This window comes from Arvicanthis niloticus, chromosome 14 (genome assembly GCF_011762505.2).
Source record: "Arvicanthis niloticus isolate mArvNil1 chromosome 14, mArvNil1.pat.X, whole genome shotgun sequence".
Taxonomy (NCBI): domain Eukaryota; kingdom Metazoa; phylum Chordata; class Mammalia; order Rodentia; family Muridae; genus Arvicanthis; species Arvicanthis niloticus.
In genome coordinates this window covers 64,464,860-64,485,067 of record NC_047671.1, presented here as the reverse complement: position 1 = coordinate 64,485,067, position 20,208 = coordinate 64,464,860, and the positions used below count along the sequence as shown (strand labels likewise).

At 36.7% G+C, this 20,208-nt stretch overlaps 1 protein-coding gene across 2 annotated transcripts in view; it reads right to left on the bottom strand.

The window, feature by feature from the left end:
* Positions 1-20,208, bottom strand: part of Ccdc178 (coiled-coil domain containing 178) — a 339,248-nt gene that overhangs the window by 236,411 nt on the left and 82,629 nt on the right. For both annotated transcript variants that reach the window (XM_076913040.1, XM_076913038.1), the window contains 2 exons: positions 17,144-17,239; positions 16,859-16,995 (listed from right to left, as the gene is read on the bottom strand). In XM_076913040.1, the coding sequence (XP_076769155.1) occupies positions 16,859-16,995; positions 17,144-17,239 (233 nt within the window). The remainder of the gene's footprint in view (positions 1-16,858; positions 16,996-17,143; positions 17,240-20,208) is intronic.

Sequence of the window (20,208 nt, the reverse complement as noted above, 5' to 3'; positions counted from 1 at the left end):
TACTTAAAGCCACCTACTATATATCTGGTGTCTAGACTTGTGTCTGATCCCTGCTAATTAGCAGTTGGATTAGATACTGAAATACTTCCACTTCCAACATTATTTTCTACATTGCTTGGATAATCATGTTGCTTTTAACCTTTGAATCTTATATTTTAAGCAGATTGATTGCCCTCACACAGGATCGCTCTCAACAAGCTCAGCTATTCATCATGGCAGTTACACATCACCATGAAGAACTGCATCTAGTGCATGCCCACAGGTCCTTTGGTCTGAATGTGGTCTTGGTCCAAAGAGTGTGCCAATGATGGCCGGTTAGTCAATGATGGGTAAGAGTGTTTTGAGCTCCTATAAACCTAAGACAGAGGCATACATCATTATGCTATATATGTTTTCCTCAATGATGGGTAATTATAGGAGTAATTTTTAGCTCCTATAAACCTAAGGCAGAGGCATACATCAATATGCTATGTATGATTTCCTCAATGATGGGTAATATAGGAGTAATATAAATGCCAACCTAATCCAGGCACGGTCGCCCGGCCACTCTAGACCCTAGACGGGATGAAATATTGTGCCCTGTCCAGATATTGGCACTGCCATCTTACAAATTTAAGGGGGGAACTGTGCCCTTCCCCCAGGCCTGAGCAGGCCTGCAAGTCTTTTACCACAATAGACCAAGCAACAGTAGGACCTAGGAGAGGCATTGCATCACCAGCCTTGGCGCCTTGGAGCCTGCTACCTGAGCTAAGAAGAATGGACTGCCTGCTGAGCTAGCCTTGACACCTTCCAGACTGCTATCTCCTTGCCCAGCCTCTGAGAAGAGACTCTGGGGGGTGGAGTTTCCCCTTTATATGTGAAAGCAAATTATTAAACTTGGGGCCTTGATCAGAATACTTTGTTTGGCCCCACATTTCTCTCGCCCTCCATTCCCGTTCATTCCTAGGCTTCCTCTCAGGAGAACCCGGTAACCTATAGCTGCAGGCAGCTACATTCCTTAAATAAATAAAGGGAAATACAATTAAACAAGTGAAGGGAGTGAATAAAACACTTTTGTTCAGAGGTAGAAGATACAATAGAAGAAACTGTTACATCAGTCAAAGAAAATGTTAAATATAAAAAATTTCTGACAAAATCATAGAGAAGTCTAGCATACTGTGAAAATATTTAACTTAAGAACAATAGGAATAGAAGGGGAAGAGTTCAAGTTCAAAATATTTTCAACAAAATCATAGAAGAAACATTCTCCAATCTAAAGAAAGAGATGCCTATAAACATAAAAGAAGGTTATAGAAAACCAATTAGATTGGACTAGAAAAAAAAAATCCTCCCTCAGCATAAAAATCAAAACACTAAATGGACCAAACAAAGAAAGACTATTAAAACCTGTGATGGAAAAAAGGCCAAGTAATATACAAAACAGACCTATCGAAATTCTATCTGACTTCTCAACAGAGACTGTAAATGCTTAGAAGAACCTGGAGAAACCTTGTATCCTCTAAGAAACCACAGATGACAACATAGACTACTATACCCAGTAAAATTCTCAATCACTGTGGATGAAGAAAAACAAGATATTCCAACAAAAATTAAATAATATCTATCTATAAATCCAAACCTACAGAAATGTTGGGAGCTGACTTTAAGCAGAAGGCAGCTATCAACTTTGTAGCCATCTTGAGCCATATACCCTGACATGAGACTTGTTTTTCAACAGCCTACAACAGCTGAAGCACACTATGATATCCCACATATTTTGTTTTGCTGTTTACTGCCCCCAGCTGCAAGGCGCATGTGGTATCCATGCTTGCAAGGCATGCGGTTCACATGCTATCCATGTGCTATCCATGCCATACATGCCTGTAAGTTGCACGTGGTATCCATGCACCTACAAGGCACGTGGCAAAAGCATATAAATACCCCAGATTTCCCTTCAATAAATGAGACTTGATCAGAACCTCTGTCTTGTCTCCATTCTTCATGTCTCTTCCCCTTTATCCCCACTCTCTCTATCGCTAGACCCTGATCCGCAGACCAGCAGCTTGGGCCAGTAAACTGTGGCTGCCAAGCTTGGAGTGTAGAGGGCCGCAACACAGAAAATACTAGAAAGGAAGCTCAAACCCAAGGAGGTTAGCTATATCTGAGAAAAAACATGAAATAAATAATTTCGCACTAGCAAAACAAAAAGAAACACACACACGCATGTACACACACACACACACATGCACACACAAACTAATACCACCAACACTAAGATAACAAGAATTAACAATCATTGGTCATTAATAACTCTTAATAACAATGGAATCAATTTCCAATAAAAAGAGATAGGTTAACAGAATGGATTTGAAAACAGGATCCATCATTCTCCTGCATATAAGAAACACACCTCAGCAACAAAGATAGACATTATCTAAGATTGAAGGATTGGAAAAAGGTTTCCAAGCAAATAGACCCAAGGAGCAATCTGCAGTAGCCATTCTAATAAATAATAAAATAGACTTTCAACCAAAAGTAATCAAATGAGATAAGGAAAGACACTTTTTACTTATCAAAAAAAAAAATCCACCCAGACAGTATCTCATATCTGTACATCAATGCCTCAAATACAAAGGCACCCACATTTATAAAAGAAACATTATTAAAAAATAAACATTAACATGATAATGATAAAACATTATCAAATCTCATGTTAAACCCCATAAATTAGTAGTGGGAGACTTCAAAACCCCACTATCACAAATGAACAGACATCAAGACAGAAACTAAATAGAGAAATAATGAAACAAACTGATGTTATGAATCAAATGTCCCTAACAGATATCTACAGAATATTTCACCCAATCACAAAAGAAAATACCTTCTTCTCAGCATCTCACAGAATCCTTTTTCAAAATTGACCATACTGTTGGTCAAAAAGAAAGCCTCAAGAAATGCAAGAAAATTGAAATAACTCCTTTTAACTTATCAGATCACCATGGGTTGAAGCTTGACTTCAATAACAACAGAAACAATAGAGAGCCTAAAAATTCATAGAAACTGAACAACTGTCTATTCAATGATCAGTGTGTCAGAAAAGAAATAAAGAAAGAAATTAAAAACTAAAGGAGATAAAGAGGATACAAATTGGGAAGGAGGAGCTGGAAATATGGTTCAGGGGTTAAGAATACTGTTTTTTCCCCAGAGGTCCATAGTCCAATTCCCAGAAACCACATGGTGCTTCACAAATAGGGATTAAAGAAGTCAAAATATTTCTATTCTCAGATGATGTGTTAGTATACACAGGTGACTCCAAATTTTCTACCAGAGAACCCCTATAGCTGATAAACAACTTCAGCAAAGTGGCTGGACATAAAACTAACTAAAAAAAAAAAAACCAAAAAAAAACAAACAAAAAACAGTAGGCCTCCTTTATATGAATGAACAAATGGGCTGAGAAAGAAATGAGGGAAACAATACCCTTCAAAATAGCCACAAATGCTATAAAATATTTTGGTTGAACTCTAACCAAGTAAGTGAAGGACTTGCATTACAAGAACTTCAAGTCTCTGAAGAAAGAAATTGAAGAATATATCAGAAGATGGAAAGATCTCCCAAGTTCATGGATAGGTAGGAGTAACAATAGTGAAAATGGCCATCTTACCAAAAGCAATCTACAGATTCAGTGCAATTTCCATCAAAATTACAACACAAATCATTACAGATCTTGAAAGAGTAATTCTCAAATTCATATAGAAAAACAAAATCTTAGAATAGCTAAAATATTCCTGAACAATTAAAGAACTTCTGAAAGAGTCATCATCCCTGACTTCAAGCTATATCACAGAGCAATAGTAATAAAAACTATGTGATATTGGTATAAAATGGGGTGATCAATGGAATTGAATTAAAGATCCAGAAATATATCCACACACCCATGGGCACTTGATTTTTGACAAAGAAGCCAAAACCATATAATGAGAAAAGGAAAGCATCTTCAGCAAATGGTGCTGATCTAACTGGATGTCTGTGTGTAGAAGAATGCAAATAGACCTATATGTATCACTCTACACAAAACTCAAGTCGAAGTGGATTTAAGACCTCAACATAAAAGTAGACACACTACATTTAATAGAAGAGAAAGTGGGGAATTGCCTTGAACTCACTGACACAGGATTCATATTTCTGAACAGAAAATCAATAGCTGAGGCACTAAGATTAATAATTAATAAATGGGACCTCATGAAACTGAAATGTTTTTGCAAGGCTAAGGACACCATCAATAGTCAAAACAGCAGTCTACATAATGAGAAAAAATCTTGACCAACCCTACCTTTGATAGAGAATTAATATGAGTATTAATATAAAATATTCATACTAATATAAAGAACTCAAGAAACCAGACACCATCAAACCAAATTATTCAATCTAAAAATGGAGTATAGACTTAAACAGAGAATTCTCAACTGAGGAATCTCTAATGGCTGAGCAGCATTTAAAGAAATGTTCAATGCCTTTAGTCATCAGTGAAATACATATCAAATCCACTCAGAGTTTTCATCTTAAACCTCTCAGAATGGCTAAGATAAAAAGCTCAAGCACTTTCTGAGGAGGATGCAGAGCAGGGGAACATTCCTTCATTGCTGGTGGGAGTACAAACTTGTACAATCACGTTGGAAACAAACTTGGCAATTTTTCAGGTAATTGGGAATAGTTCTACCCCAAGACCCAGCTATACTGCTCCTGAGTATACCCAAAAGATGCTCTACCATACCACAAGGACACTTTCACTATGAAAAAATCTTTGAAGAGGATTCTGAGCATTTTTCTAGTTAGGTTTCTGTGTTTGTGACAAAACATCATGATCAAAAACAATTTGAGGAAGAAAGGGTTCATTTATTTGGCTTACAGTTCTGCCCAAGGCTCTAAAATCTTTCCATAATCCTGAAAAATCACCTGGTCATGTTCCAGGATCATGTTCAGGTTCCTTTATTTTGCTTCAGAGGAGCACCTGACCCTGAGAGAACAATACCCACTGTGGGATGAGCCCTTCCTCGTCAGTTAGCAACCAAGAACATGTCTTACAGGCATGTCCACAGACCAACCTGATGGACCATTTCCTCAGTTGAGATCCCCTCTTCCTAGATATGTCTAGGTTTGTGCTAAGGCCATACAAAACTAACTGGAACAGAACATGTAGCTCTTTGATGTATTTTAATTCTCAGCTGAATCTGAATAGCTTGAATGACTTAGTATCTATCTATGTAGGTACATTGGTCTTTAGCTTTGTAGTGCTTGCTTATGCCTGCTTATCAAGTAAAAACACATGACACACACACATACACACAGTGGGGAGGGTTACACACACACACAGAGTGGGAAGGCATACACAGTGGGAGGGTACATACAAACACACACACAGACACAAAAGTAGGAACACATGATTCATTATCTTACTTGTTCTCTGATTTTTAACATTAGTTCTCATATCTGAAATTGTTGCTGCTATACCAATACACTAAGTATATTTGAATGTTCATTAAATGTCACTTAAATTGAAACCAGATTATCTTGCAAATAACTTGATAAGTAAAAAAGAAAAATCTTGGATATGAATATAGAAAATGAGCTTTCAGTACAGATTCCAGCTGCACAAAGCTGTAGGTTTTAGGAAACGAAACTTTGGCTTCTTCATTTGTCCCTTGGAATAGTCCATGAATAATTTATAAAATGTGAATTGTAGAGAGGTTGTATAAATATATAACCTCAGTGGTAATCAAAGAAATGGAGTTTAAAACTCCATTTTTAGAATACTAGAACAAGTTAATGTACTGCCCAGTCTTAAAAAAAATTATACAATCTTTCTGAAAGGTAGTATTAGGAATTTATTAAGGGCTTTAAAATATTATAGCTAATACACTTTCATAACCCTGTTTTACATTTAAAGGAACAATGAGATTTTGAAAAACATTTCTACACACAAAAGTTATTACCACAGTTAAATAAATAAAATGAAAACCAATCTAAATTGCAATGATATTTCATAAATCGTAGATTTTCTACAAATCAGAAGCATACAAATATGTAAGTGTATCTGAAATTTATGTAATGCACATTAAAATTCATCATCTCATGTTGAGAGAAAAAGAATACTCACAGGTATTCATTATGTGTAAATACACATTTATAGCAACATCCTGGTATATTAAAATGATTTTAGGTTTTGATCTTTTTGAGCTTGTTTGTACAAATTTTCTATAATATACATGTTTTTTAATCAGAGTACTTGTAAATCATAAGACACATATTGCCATAAATTATATACAGACTCTGGCAAATTGAAATTTTGTTTGCTATGATTTAGGAATCACAAACACAGTATAGACAAAGGAAGTCCAGGTTACATGGTGGCATACAAGGCTCCTCTCAGTAATATCAGTGCATGGCTGTCTAACTTCATCACTGTTATCATATTAAGAAACATTATTGTTTTTATTTTTGTTATTGATATTGTTATTGCTAGTATTTTCTAGAAGAAAAGGTGAAACACAAAGCAAAAACCAAAGTAAAACAGCAACAAAAAAACTCTCAACAGAGTCACAGAAAAATGTGCTATAAATGTGATCTAAAAATATAAGATTAAGAAGCAGATACAAAGAACTTCCTGTCCAGAGTGTGCTTGAAGGATGAAAAACAAACTTGAGTTATCTTAGTCAAACATGATGTGCTGGTTTTAAAGACAGTGTCTCCTACCTGCATGTGTTTGAACACTTGGTCCCTAATGGTTGGTGCTGTGTGGGAAGGTTATTAAACCTTTAGAAAGCAGAGCTATACTGGAGGAAATATGCCACTAAGGGCAGGCCTTGAAAGCTTAGGTCCTCACCTTTTCTTCACTTTCTCTGATTCCTGTGTAGGGATAAAATATGATTGGCTAAGCTTTCTGTTCCTGCTGCCATCTCAGTACACCTCTGTTTCTAGGACTCTATATGTTTGTTTTTACAGGCCAAAATACATTCTTTCATTATTAAGTTGCAGATGGGCCTGTTATTATATCTGAGAAATGGAAATGGAAGTAATAAACACTAAATTATAAGATGACAGAGAATGTATAAAAGACAGGAGACTAAAGCTTTGGGAAGGAATCATTACATTTGCCTAAAGCATCATTTTTTTTTTTTATTGTTGGAGAGACAGAACTAACATCTCACGGTGTTATCTGGAAAAAAACCAAAAAAGAACAAAACAAAACAACAACAACAAGATCTAAAACAAAACAAGACAAAAACCCAAATCAGGGTGAGGTTCTCAATGCATGGTGTAGACTGTCAGAGTGTTCCCAATGGTCATTATCAATCTCTCTTTCAATTCAAATTCATTGTTCAAAATAATAAATGGGCTTTATCATGACATTTTAAGTACATACATAATGATCTTTAACTAGATACTTACTTGCTAACCTATTCCTTGAAAATTTTCTCTCTTTTTTCTGTTTTGTCATATATATTTTACAAAGCTGGAGTCTACAAGTAAATGTATGATGTTTGCTTTTTTGGTTATCATCTGATCTTGCTCCGCTCTCCCCATTTCCACTAAATCATTTATTCCTATCTGGAGTTGTCTTTTCTCCAGTGTTACAAAGATACACACACACATTAATGAACACTCACACACTTACACACACACACACACACACACACACACACACACACCACTTAGCCGGATTCTATATGTGATAAAAAACAGATGACATTTTGCTGAGTCTCTTCTTTCATTTCCTTCTTTTTCACTGATAAACAAATCTATAATCTATCTATCTATCTATCCATCTATCTATATTTTTGTGTGTATCTGTATCAATATCTAGATACTTCTCTCTATATATATATCTATATAGATATAGAGTTCTCTCTATCATCTATCTATCTATCTATCTATCTATCTATCTATCTATAGAGTTCTTTCTATATCTAAATATCTATATTTCTATACCTACCTCTATTTATTTGTACACATATACAAATTATATATGCATATATATACATATATATAATTTATGGAGAGACAGAGAGAAGGAGAAAGGGAGGGATAAAGAGCTAGAGAGAGTCAAAGAGAGAGACAGAGAGAGAGAGAAAGAGAGAGAGAGAGAGAGAAAGAGAGAGAGAGAAAGAGAGAGAGAGAGAGAGAGAGAGAGAGAGAGAGAGAATTTTCTATCTTGGCTTTTGTGAATCACATTGCAAATAACCATGTACCTCTGCAATATGCTTAATGAGAGTTCTTTGAGTGTTTTCTCAGGAATGGTATAGGTAGGTCATGTAACTTTGAAAGAAATTTGAAATTTATTTCAACAGCAGCTGCATGAATTCACACAGTCCCTCTAAGTGTATGTGAGCCTTTTCTTTCCTTGACATGAAAACTCACACACTTACTCACATACTTACACACACAAACTCACACACATATACTCACATGTTCATTGGCATACACACACACACACACACTCACAAAACCCACACAGCTGGATTCTATATGTGATCAATACTAGTACTGCAGAATTTATTTATTTATTTATTTATTTATTTATTTATTTATATGTGTGTGTGTGTGTGTGTGTGTGTGTGATATGTGAAGAAGGATACACATGTCATTGCACACTTGTGGAGGTCAGATTGTGTAGAGAGAATACGTTGTGTAATGTATGGATGTATCACCTGTCAATTAAAAAGCCTATGGCCTATGGCTAGGCAGAAAATAGAGATGGGACTTCTGGGAAGCACAAAGGATTCTGGAATAGAGGGAGGCACAGGGAGATTTAAGGTAAGATGTAGTAACGTGGATATGTGGTACCTGAGCACAGGAAACCAGCCACATAGCAGAATGTAGGTTAAAATAAATAGGTTATCTTTAGTTATGACTTACTGAGAGAATAGCCTAGCCAAATAACTAAGGTATTTGTAAATATATTTTGAGTCTGAATCTTATTTCTGGGAACATGGGGCTGGGAAGAAGAACTGGGACCTAACTTCAACAAAATGGTGCCCAGTGTGGGGCAATTAGAACCCAAGCTTACATCCTAAAAAGGCCTGGAGAAAAAGTAGAGAATAATCAGTCTAGCCAAATAAGAGTTCTGGTCTCTTTAAAAAAAAAAAAAAACAGAAAGAAAAAAGAAAGAAAGAAAGAAAGAAAGAAAGAAAGAAAGAAAGAAAGAAGAAAGAAGGAAAGAAAGAGAAAGAAGGGATGAAGAGAAGGAAGGAAGGAAGTAAAAAAAGAAAGGAAGGAAGGAAGGAAGCAAACATACCAAAGTCAATGCTTCCCAGAATAGTACAAGACTAGTAGAGACACAAGAAAAGAAACAGTACAGACCTTATAGGCTTAAGGAAGAAATTAGAGAAGATTATAAATAAAAGTGAGAAAGGTAAAACAAGGTTAAAGCCTATTGGACCACCATATAATGAAAATCAGTTACTATACAACAAATGCCAGCAGACACTGGCCACCCTCAGGAAGAATTTAGATGGCATCCAATAGAAAGGCTGAATTAAAAAAATTGTAAGGATGCAACCTTAATAGAAAAAATAATCCCTAAAGGATTTAAGAAAAGTCAAACTGTCAATTATTTTAATTGTGACAAACAAGGTCCTTTAAAAAGATATTATAGGCAAGACATTCCTAGAAACAATGCTTTGGTTTTTTTCTAATGAAAATCAAAACACAAGGCCCAGTCTTCTGGAACATGTGTAAGGTGTGGCAAAGCCTACACTGGACTAATGAGTGTAGATTCAAAAGAGACAAACAAGTTAACCCCTAGTCAAGAATTGTCATAAGAGGCCTTAATATCAAATTTGCAGAGCAACACTACTCTGGATAAAAACCCCAATAAAACAGATATCAAATCCAAATTATCTTCAATAGATAAAACTCAAACCTCAAGAGAGACCAAAGGCTTAATGGATACAGGAGCAGATATAAGGTTTTCATTGGTATAAATCTTTGTATATTGATACAAAATTTAAGATTAAAATTTTGTTACAATGTAATATATGTGTGTTTCAATTATTGTATAGGTATTATGCCTATGTAACTCATTTACATATACAAGATGTAGTCCCAGTTCTTTTAATAGCTGCTACTACAAACTATTTAGGATGATTAAATAGTTCAAGGTAATAGTCAGTCAATTAAACTCATAGTCATGTTAGACATTAATCTTGATTATCACAAAATAATACATCCTAAGTAATCATAGATAACTGGATACAGGCGATGTTTGCTTATTTAGGTATATTATAAGTAGGTAGATGGTCTTCAAAAATTTCAGAGACTTATGGCATATGTCGTTTAGACATAATTTTATTAATTTAAGATCTTTTTTTGACACTGAGACACATCAACTCCTGGCAATACCCCATTGAACTTGGAAGAGGATGATGAGCATTGGAAGACCTCCATACAGAGTTACCTCAATTGTGGCAAGCTAGAAACTGGGCAAAGAAAATGTCTATGCTTCAACTACAGACAAATCTGTCCAGAAAGAAAAAAATGAACATATGGAAGGCCACTGTAAAGCTCTGCAAGGACAGAGTAAGCAAGTCCTTTGTAATTCCTGCTTCACAAAATGTCTGTCAATATACTGGGTCAGAAAGCTGAAGATGGATCCTCCAAACATTATAGAGACAATATTGGCAGCTGTCCAGAGAGTCAACAGTTTCTGTCATTTCTATAGCCTTTGGAATCTGCATCCCAGCACTTCCTGCATTCTCAGGTAATATTTATTCCTTATTGCATCTCTGATGGAGTTGAAGACTAGATAGTTACAATGTTGCTATAAGCTAAAGATGTTCTAGGTCTAAGAAGATATTTTTGGGTTAATAACACAAGTTAGGATAAAAAACAATTTGGATACAGAACTCTGAATGCACCAAGATAGGATAGATGATAAAATAAATTGTCTAAGTTGCCAAACACTATGGGCTAAACATTGTAAATGTATATTATACCTTAAAGAGTTTTCATAACTGTTTCATAATTGTTATGATTGCATTCAATTTATATTTGAAAGAAAAAGCCTTTTATTGGACTAAAAGGGGAATTATAGAGAGAATATTTTGTATATTGTATTGATTCATTACTCATCAATTAAAAGGCCAATGGCCTATGGCTTAGGCAGAAAATAGAGGTGGGACATGTGGGAGGCATAAAAGATAAAGGATTCTTGGATACAGTGAGACACTGGAAGATTAGCTGGGAAGAAGTAATGAGATGGACACATGGTACTTGAGCACAGGAAACCAGCCACATGGCAGAATATAGGTTAAAATAAATGGGTTATGATTAGTTATGATTTAGTCAGAGAAAATCTTAGCCCTATGGGCAATATATCTGTAAATATATTTTGAGTCTGAGTCTTATTTCTGGGACCATGGGGCTGAGAGAAAGAACAAGAGTCTAACTTCTACAAGAGGGAATTGGTGCAGTTGAGTTTCTCGTTTTACTTTTATGTACATTCCAGGAATTGAACTCACGTCATCAGGCTTGCACAGAAATCACCTTTAGCCATGGAACCATCTCAATGTAAAGTTGCTTGCTTGATTGCATCTGTCCTGACTGAGGTAGAATGGCATCTTGTTGTAATTTTAATTTATTCCTAGTGTCAAACATTATTTTCTATTCACTGGCTATTTGTACTTCTTTAAGAACTGTTTATTTATCCCATTAAGACAAGATTTTGCCTTTCTTCATTCAATAAAATATGAACATTGATATCTGAACCCTTGCTGAAGCTGTAAGAGGCAACAGCGATTTCAGTAATGCACTCTTCCCATGTAATTCTTTTTTTTCTGTTACTTTTTAAAATTGGGTGTTTTATTTATTCACATTTCAAATGTTATTCCCTTTCCCAACTTCCCCTCTGGGAACCCCTATGCCATCCCCCCTTGCCCTACTTCTAGGAAGGTGCTTCCCCACCCACCCACTTCCACCTTCCCACCCTGGCATTCCCCTACACTGGGGCATCAAGCTTGCACAGGACCCAGGGCCTCTCCTCCCATTGATGCCCAATAAGGCCATCCTCTGCTACATATGAAGTTGGATCCATGGGTCCCTCCATGTGTACTCTTTGGTTGCTGGTTTAGTCCCTGAGAATCTGGGGGGGGGGTTGTCTGGTAAGTTGATATTGTTGTTCTTCCTATGGGGTTGCAAACCCCTTTAGCTCCTTCAGTCCTTTCTTTAACTCTTCCATTGGGGTCCCTGTGCTCAGTCCAATGGTTGGTTGCAAGCACCTGCCTCTGTATTTGTCAGGCTCTGGCAGAGCCTCCCAGGAGACAGCTATATCAGGCTCCTGTAAGCAAGCACTTCTTGGCATCCGCAATAGTGTCTGGGTTTGATGTCTGTATATGGGATGAATCCCCAGGTGGGACAGTCTCTTGATGGCCTTTCCTTTAGTCTCTGCTCCACACTTTGTCTCCATATTCCCTCCCATGAGTATTTTGGTCTTCCGTCTTATTTAGTTTCATGTGGTCTGTGAATTGTATCTTGGGTATTCTGAGTTTTTTGGCTAATATCCACTTATCAGTAAATGCATACCATGTGTGTTATTTTGTGACTGGGTTATCTCACTCAGGATGATATTTTCTAGTTCCATCTATTTGCCTAAGAATTTCGTGAAGTCTTTTTTTCAAATAGCTGAGTAGTACTCCATTGTGTAAATGTACCACATTTTCTGTATCCATTCCTCTGTTGAAGGACACAGGTATCCAATCCTTCTCTCTGGGTCCCAGAATAAATAACATGAAAGAATGTGGATAGGAAATAAACCTTTCTCCTTACACAGCACTAATACCTGGAGGCTGCTCATTCCTGTAAGCTAGCATATTCATTTTCTCTTGCATATGGGTCTTCTCTCTGTCTTGCTCACTTTTAAGGTATCTATTTTTTTCCCTCCATGTCTTAATGTTGGTTCTTTTTAATTTTACAAACTTTATTATTTGCAAATAAAATGAGCAACACATACCATCATTAACTAGGTCTGTCATCTACACATCTCACGGAAATTCTACATAGTTAGAATGGCCATCATAACATTGTGTAGCATTACACTCGATTTTAACCATTTAATATTGGTTTTATTTTATATATGCATCCACCTCTAAACATGAAAACTCCATGACAAATTTAAACTAGAAACACGATTAGCTTTTTTGTGCCTCTTATAACAAATGGATTAATTTTGCCAATGGATTTATGGTTTCATTTCCAAAGGTAAAACAATCACTGCATATGTTTTCGTTAGGGTTTTACAGCTATGAGCAGACACCATAACCAAGGCAAATCTTATAAAGGATAACTTTTAATTGGGCTGGTTTACAGGTTCAGAGGTTTAGTCCATTATCATCAAGGTGGAAGCATGGGCAGCATCTAGGCAGGTATGATGCAGATAGAGCTGAGAATTCTACATCTTCATCTGAAAGCTGCTAGTGGAAGACTGACTTCCAGGCAGCTAGGATAAGGGTCTTAAAGTCACATCCACAGTGACAAAGTTCCTCCAACAGGGCTGCAGCTTCTATTAGTGACACTCTCTGGGATGATCACATACAAACCATCACATTCAACTCCCTGGCTCCTGTAGGCTTCTCCAAACATATGAGTCTATGGGCCATACCTAAACATAGCATATTGTAAAATACAATTAGTCCAACTTCAAAAGTCCCCATAGTGTATAGTAGTCTCAACAATGTTAAAAGTCCGAAGTTCAAAATCTCTTCTGAGATTCATCTAATCACTTAACTGTAATTTCCAAAGCAAGACAGGAAACCAGCTGGGCAAACTCCAGACTCTGCATGCATCTCCATGTCTGATATCAAAGCAGTTTTCAGATCTCCAACTCCTTTTTCATCTTTGTTGAATGCAACAAACTTCTTTCTCCTAGGCTGATTTCACTCCCAGTTAGCTGCTTTTCTCAGCAGATAGCCTATGGCTCTGGCATCTTGAACATCTTGGGGGCTCCAAGACAACTCCAATGTTACAGCTTCTTGTTTCAATGTCTGCAATCCACACATGATATTCTGGGCTACTACAAAGGGCTGGCATCACTTCTCCAGCTCTGCCCTCTGTAGCAGTCTAAGCTCAGGTTGATCCACACCAACCTGATGTTCTTGGTGATCATCTCACGGTCCTGGCATCTCCAATATACTGGGTTTTTTTTGCTGCAGCTAGGCTTCACCAATAGCCTCTCCTAGGCTCTCTTCATGGTGGCAATCCTCAACTCTTTTGCATAACCCCTTCAGTCTTGGGCCATCAACTACAACTGAGGCTGCACCTCCACTAATGTCCTTCTATGGCCTCTCACAGTGCCAAGTCTCAGCTGCTCTCCATGACCCCTTCATACATTCAAAACCATTATCACCTGGGTGACTCTTAGCCATTACCAAGTACAGCTTCAGCACAAGGTACAACCTCGTCTATCTCTAGAACACAGATTTTTTGTGTTCTCAGAAAGCACTTCCTAGAAGATTTTACCTCAGTAATGCTGGTCTCTTCTTAGTCACCACTAACTTCTTAGCTCCAGCTAACAGCATCAATTTTCCCACTAGTCCCTTCTACTTTTCACTCTATAGCCAGAACTACATGGCTGAAGCTGCCACATTTTACTGCTTGCTGGAGCTGGAACATGCCACCCCCGTTCTATTACCAGCTTTCTGCTTTTCTACTCCCTCTCTTCCTAAGCTTGGCTTTCCTGGAACTTGCTCTGTAGATTTACCTTGAACTCAAGAGATCCTCATGCCTGAGATTAAAGTTGTGTACCACCATGCCTGGAAGTAAGCTTTTCTTCACTCAGAACTTGCTCTGTCCCAGGATGGCCTTGAACTCAGAGATCTGCTTGGATCTCTGGAATTAAAGGTGTGTAGTTCCATGCCTGGACTTGAATTTAGTTGGGTGGTATATTGTCCCAATGTCACTACTTCCTTAATTCAGTGTAATATCCTTGAACACAGAACTTAGCTCCTTTTCACTTCCTGGTGTCCCTTTAATACTTGGATCATATATTTGTGTTTTTCCTTTTTCAACTTTCTCCTTTTCATTAAAATGCTCTTAATAAGAGTGAACTTTAGTAACCCCACAACAGAGTCTACACCAGGCTGTTTTGAGACTTCCTTTTTCAAAGTAATTCATCTAAACCTCTTTACCTTAGCCTCAGGCAGACTCTTCAGACAATGGCAAAAGCAGTCACATTTTTCTCTAAAATACCACAAAAACAGTTTCTAGGCCATATACTGAAATTCTTCTCCATTGAATCATCTTGGGCCAAGTATGAACAGGTCAAATCATTCTCTGTAATAGTTTTTTATATTCCTACTAGTATAGCCCCATTTAAAGCATTTCACTGCTTTCCAAATCCAAAGTCCCCAAATCCACATTCTTCAAACAAAATCATGGGCAAGTCTATCACAGTAATACCATACTCCTGGTACAAACTTCTGTCTTAGGGTTTTACTTCTGTGAACAGATACTGTGACCAAGGCAAGTCTTTAATTGGGCTGGCTTACAAGTTCAGAGGTTCAGTCCATCATCATCAAGGTTGGAGCATGGCAGCATCTAGGCAGGCATGATGTGGAAAGATTTTACAGTTCTACATCTTCATTTGAAGGCTGCTAGTGGAAGACTGGCTTCTAGGCAGCTAAAATGAAGGTCTTAAAGCCACACCCACAGTGACAAAGCTCCTCCAACAGGGCCATAGCTTCTAACAGTGATAGTCCCTGGGCTGAGCATTACAAACAATCACAACATATTTTTTTACAAACTTTATATATCCCTCTTTTTCTTCAAGACTTCATAATCAGTAGCATATATTTGAGGCATTAGATCAACCAGTGGAGGGTATGGTGGCAAGACACAAAATGTCATGGCCCATGGAGCTCACTTGTTGGGAGAGAGAGAGAGAGAGAGAGAGAGAGAGAGAGAGAGAGAGAGAGAGAGAGAGAGAGATCAACTTTCTATCCACATAGCATTGCAAATATGATAAAAAGACACCAGGCAGTGGCACACAGGTGCTCATCTTAATACAATACACAGCAGTATGTTCACATTCCTGTACTGTAATCCTACCAATAAGCAATATTTGTATAGAGAGAGCAGTAAAAACATTATAGATATATCATAAATATGTCAATGTGACTAGAAGAGGAAGTTAAGTCATAATATGATCCAAACATAAAGGTAAACTTGATACAGCATAATACAGCAAATAGAACATGGCCTAGTCAAGAGGGCTTATGGGTATGTGAGGAGAGTGGTTCCTTTTCTTTTCTAAAATTAATTCCAATGGGACAGTTAACTGATGGTACTTCTATTTGAAAAGAGAAAGCACATGTAGCTTTCTCAGTATAGATAATAGTTAGAGAAGAAACATATAACTGCATGTCACCTACTGTCAGAAGTCACTGAGCATGCACATAAAATTTGGTTGTTTGGACCTGTAGACATATTTAAAGGATTCCCAGAGTGTGGAGCAAGCTTTGTTGAAATTTAAGTATGAGAGTTGAGATAGAAAGTGGCATAAGGAACATTTCAGTTTCTAAGCCAAGAAAACCAACTAGTAACTACAGGAAAGAGATAAGGGTGGGCTGGAAGAGAGGAAGAGGTTCACTGCACATATTTTAAGTTAAAAGTTATCCTTGGCCTCTAGATGGTTTATCAAAGGGACTTTTGCTAACAATGTCCTGGATGTTCACAGAGGAACATTTGGAATAGACCCAAGTAAAATGAAGCTATTATTAAACATAAATACTATCATATGACCTCAGGGACTCATGCTGGAGGGGTTTATTACGTATCACCTATTAGGATACTACCTAGTAACAAGCAAACAAACAGACATCTGAATTACCTTTCTCCAATTTCATCTGTTACATTTTCAATTTCAGATTGAATCCTTTTGTTTATTTCTGACTGTGCTCCATATGCTGTTGAAAGATCGCTGAAGTCTTTTGAAACATTAGAAAGCTCAACATCCCATGCTTTTTTCTTAATAAAAAGAATACATGAGTTACTTTTAAATCTTTAGAAATTTAAAATTATTTTTTATGTTAATAAAATTAGTTTTAAGCACTCAACTTAAAACTTAAGTACAGGATGTAGTGCTCTGCGGGAAGAAAGGGAACATCCCACTTACTGAAGAATAATAATTACTAAGTGCCTCCATGTACTCCTGTTCATATTTTCTTTGTTTCCAGCAATATTGATCAAACAGTTTTTTCAAATCATCTACCTAGAAAAGCACAGAAATTGACTGAATTGAGGAGATTTCCTTTATTTTTATAAATAAGAAAGGTATCACATTTTACTTTATGTAGTTTCCTTAGAGAACACTGACTAACATAGTATAAAAATACCACATGCTTCTGTCATTTTGAAATCTGATATAGGATTCTGATAAAACACAGCAAATCAGATATAAATCAAGTCAAGTGTTTCTAATATCCAGATGAATAATCATGACAAAATAGAACTGCTTTAGTTACAGAATGGGAAAACACCAGGAAAATTTAAATCATAATTCATTACACTGACAAGAAAATGGAGAGAAATAACCTATATCCACACTTTACAAAATAACCATTTGATAAATCTGCTACTTAGTACTTATGGTTTCACATTTTCACATTGGTTTGAAACCAGAAAATAAAACTTAAATATAAGTAATGGAGAAGACATTCTAACAATTTTATTTAATGCTGAATTTATGAAATTGTATATAGATGCTAAAGAAATGGCTCTAACAGATGACCCAAGTTCAGTTTCTATTGGCTACATTTGATGGCTCACAACCACCAGTACTTCCTGCTCTGGAGAATCCTATAATCTCTTCTGGCCTCCACAGATACCTGCATACATGAAGCATACATACCCCCAAGATATGCATATAATTCAAAAATATATCTTAAAAATAAACTTTAACTCCAGCTAGGGAAGCAGGTAGAATAACTGCAGATAAACATGTACCACCCTGTTTCTCCAAACCTAATGCCACAGACTCATCCCCTGTAGCAGACTATCTGCTGTGCATCTCCCATGTCCAGGCCCAGTAGATCACACAGATCTTCCTTTCAAACCTACTTCTCTCATAACTCAACTCTTCATCCTAGACACCCACACCAGCAAGCATTCCCTGCAAACCTGCCAGCCAAACCTGACAGAGAAACTAGTAGGCCTGCAAAGTAGGTAAGGGATCTTCAAATTTGCATTCTCCCTCTATGCCTCCAAATCCAATCACCAATTTAAGCCACAGCTATGTACCAGACTACCTATTGTGTCCTCTTCTTACTCTCTGCCCCCATTCCTAAGGAACCAAATTAAACTAAGGAAGTGGTAGAGCACCCTGTTTTCTGTCTTCTAAGAACCAGAGAGAGCAACAGAAACCAAGGAAGAAAGCACCCATTCAGCAAAGACAAGAAGAGATATCAGCACCTAGAATTCCAATTGTCCCAAACCAAGGTATCTATACATCAGTGTAAAATCACAATAACAGCAAAGATAATATGACTCAATCATAGCCCAGACACAAGCAGCAGCAGCAGCACCACCACCATTACCACCAACACCCATCACCACCACCACCTCCCTCACTTTATCAGACCACCATGGATTAAAGCTGGATATTAATAAAACAGAAACAAGAGAAAGCTTACAAACTCATGGAAATGGAACAACTCACTACTAAATGAAAAAATAGGTCAAGGCAGAAATAAGAAGGAAATCAAAGACTTCCTAGATTTGAATGAAAATGAATATGCAGCATACCCATACAAGAAAGGTATTTATAACAGGGAAGTTTATAACACTAAGTTCCTACATAAAGAAAATGGAAACATGTCATATTAGTAACTTAACAACACAACTAAAACTATAAAACAAGAACAAAAAGATATCATAACCCAAAAAAGTAGATGACAAGAATTAATCAAACTCAGGTCTGAAATCAATTAAATATGAACAAAGAAATGACAACAACAACCAAACAAAGAATCAATGAAACAAAAACTTGGTTCTTGAGAAAATCAATAAGATTAACAAACCTTTTTCCAAATGGTAGAAAGAATATTAAAATTAACAAAGTTAGAAATGAAAAGAGGGACACAACAGAGATGAAGAAAATTCAGAGCAACACAAGGACATACTTTAAAACCCTTCCTCAACCATATTGGAAAATCTATAAGAAATGTATGATTTTATTAATATATACTACTTTCCAAATGAATTAACTAAAATTAAATAAATTTAGTTAAAATTAGATAAAAATTAAATAGACCTATAAGTCCTAGTGAAATAAAGGCAATAGTAAAAATTCCTGCAATGAAAAGGCACATGACAAGGTGGTTTTAACTTCAGAAGTCTATCAAACTTTCAAAAAAAGAGTTACTGTCAATGCTCTCCAAATTATTCCAAAAGTAGAATCAGAAGGAATATTATACAATTCACTTTATGAGGCCAAAGTTACCCTGATACCCAAGCCATATAAAGACCCAACAGAAAAGGAGAATTAAAGATCAATTTCCATTAATGAGAAAATATAAAATAAAATACTTGCAAACTACATCTAAGAAAGTAAGGAATAGCCTTAAACTCACTGCCACAGGAAAAGACTTTCTGTACAGAATATGAGTAGCACAGGCACTAAGATCACAAATATATAAAGAACTTAAAAGCTCAGATATCAAGAAAACAAATAGCCCAATTAAAAAGTGGGGTACAGATCAAAACAGAGAATTACCAATCATGCAAACTGGAATAGCTGACAAACACCTTAAGAAATCTTCAACACCCTTAGTCATTAAGGAAACTACTTTGAGATTTCATCATACACCCATAAGAATGCCTTGGATCAGTAAAACAAGTGATATCTCATGCTGACAAAGATGAGTAGTATGGGGAACACTCATCCTCTTGCAACAGATAGGAACAATTTCAGAGCTCCACAGTAAGATATCATGAAGAGAGTGAGAGACATTGGAACACTTACTCCTAGGTGCAATGTGTTATTCAACCTTCACCCCTTTCCCCCAGGACTCTAGGAACCCTGCAAAAATGGAGCCCAAAAGAATGTAAGAACTAGAGGAAATGTTGGACACCAAGAATTGATACCCATATAAACTCTCATAGACTAAGGAAGCATGCACAGGGCCCACAACCAAAAAGATCTCATACCAACAAAACCATTATGTAAAGCCTTCAAGTCCT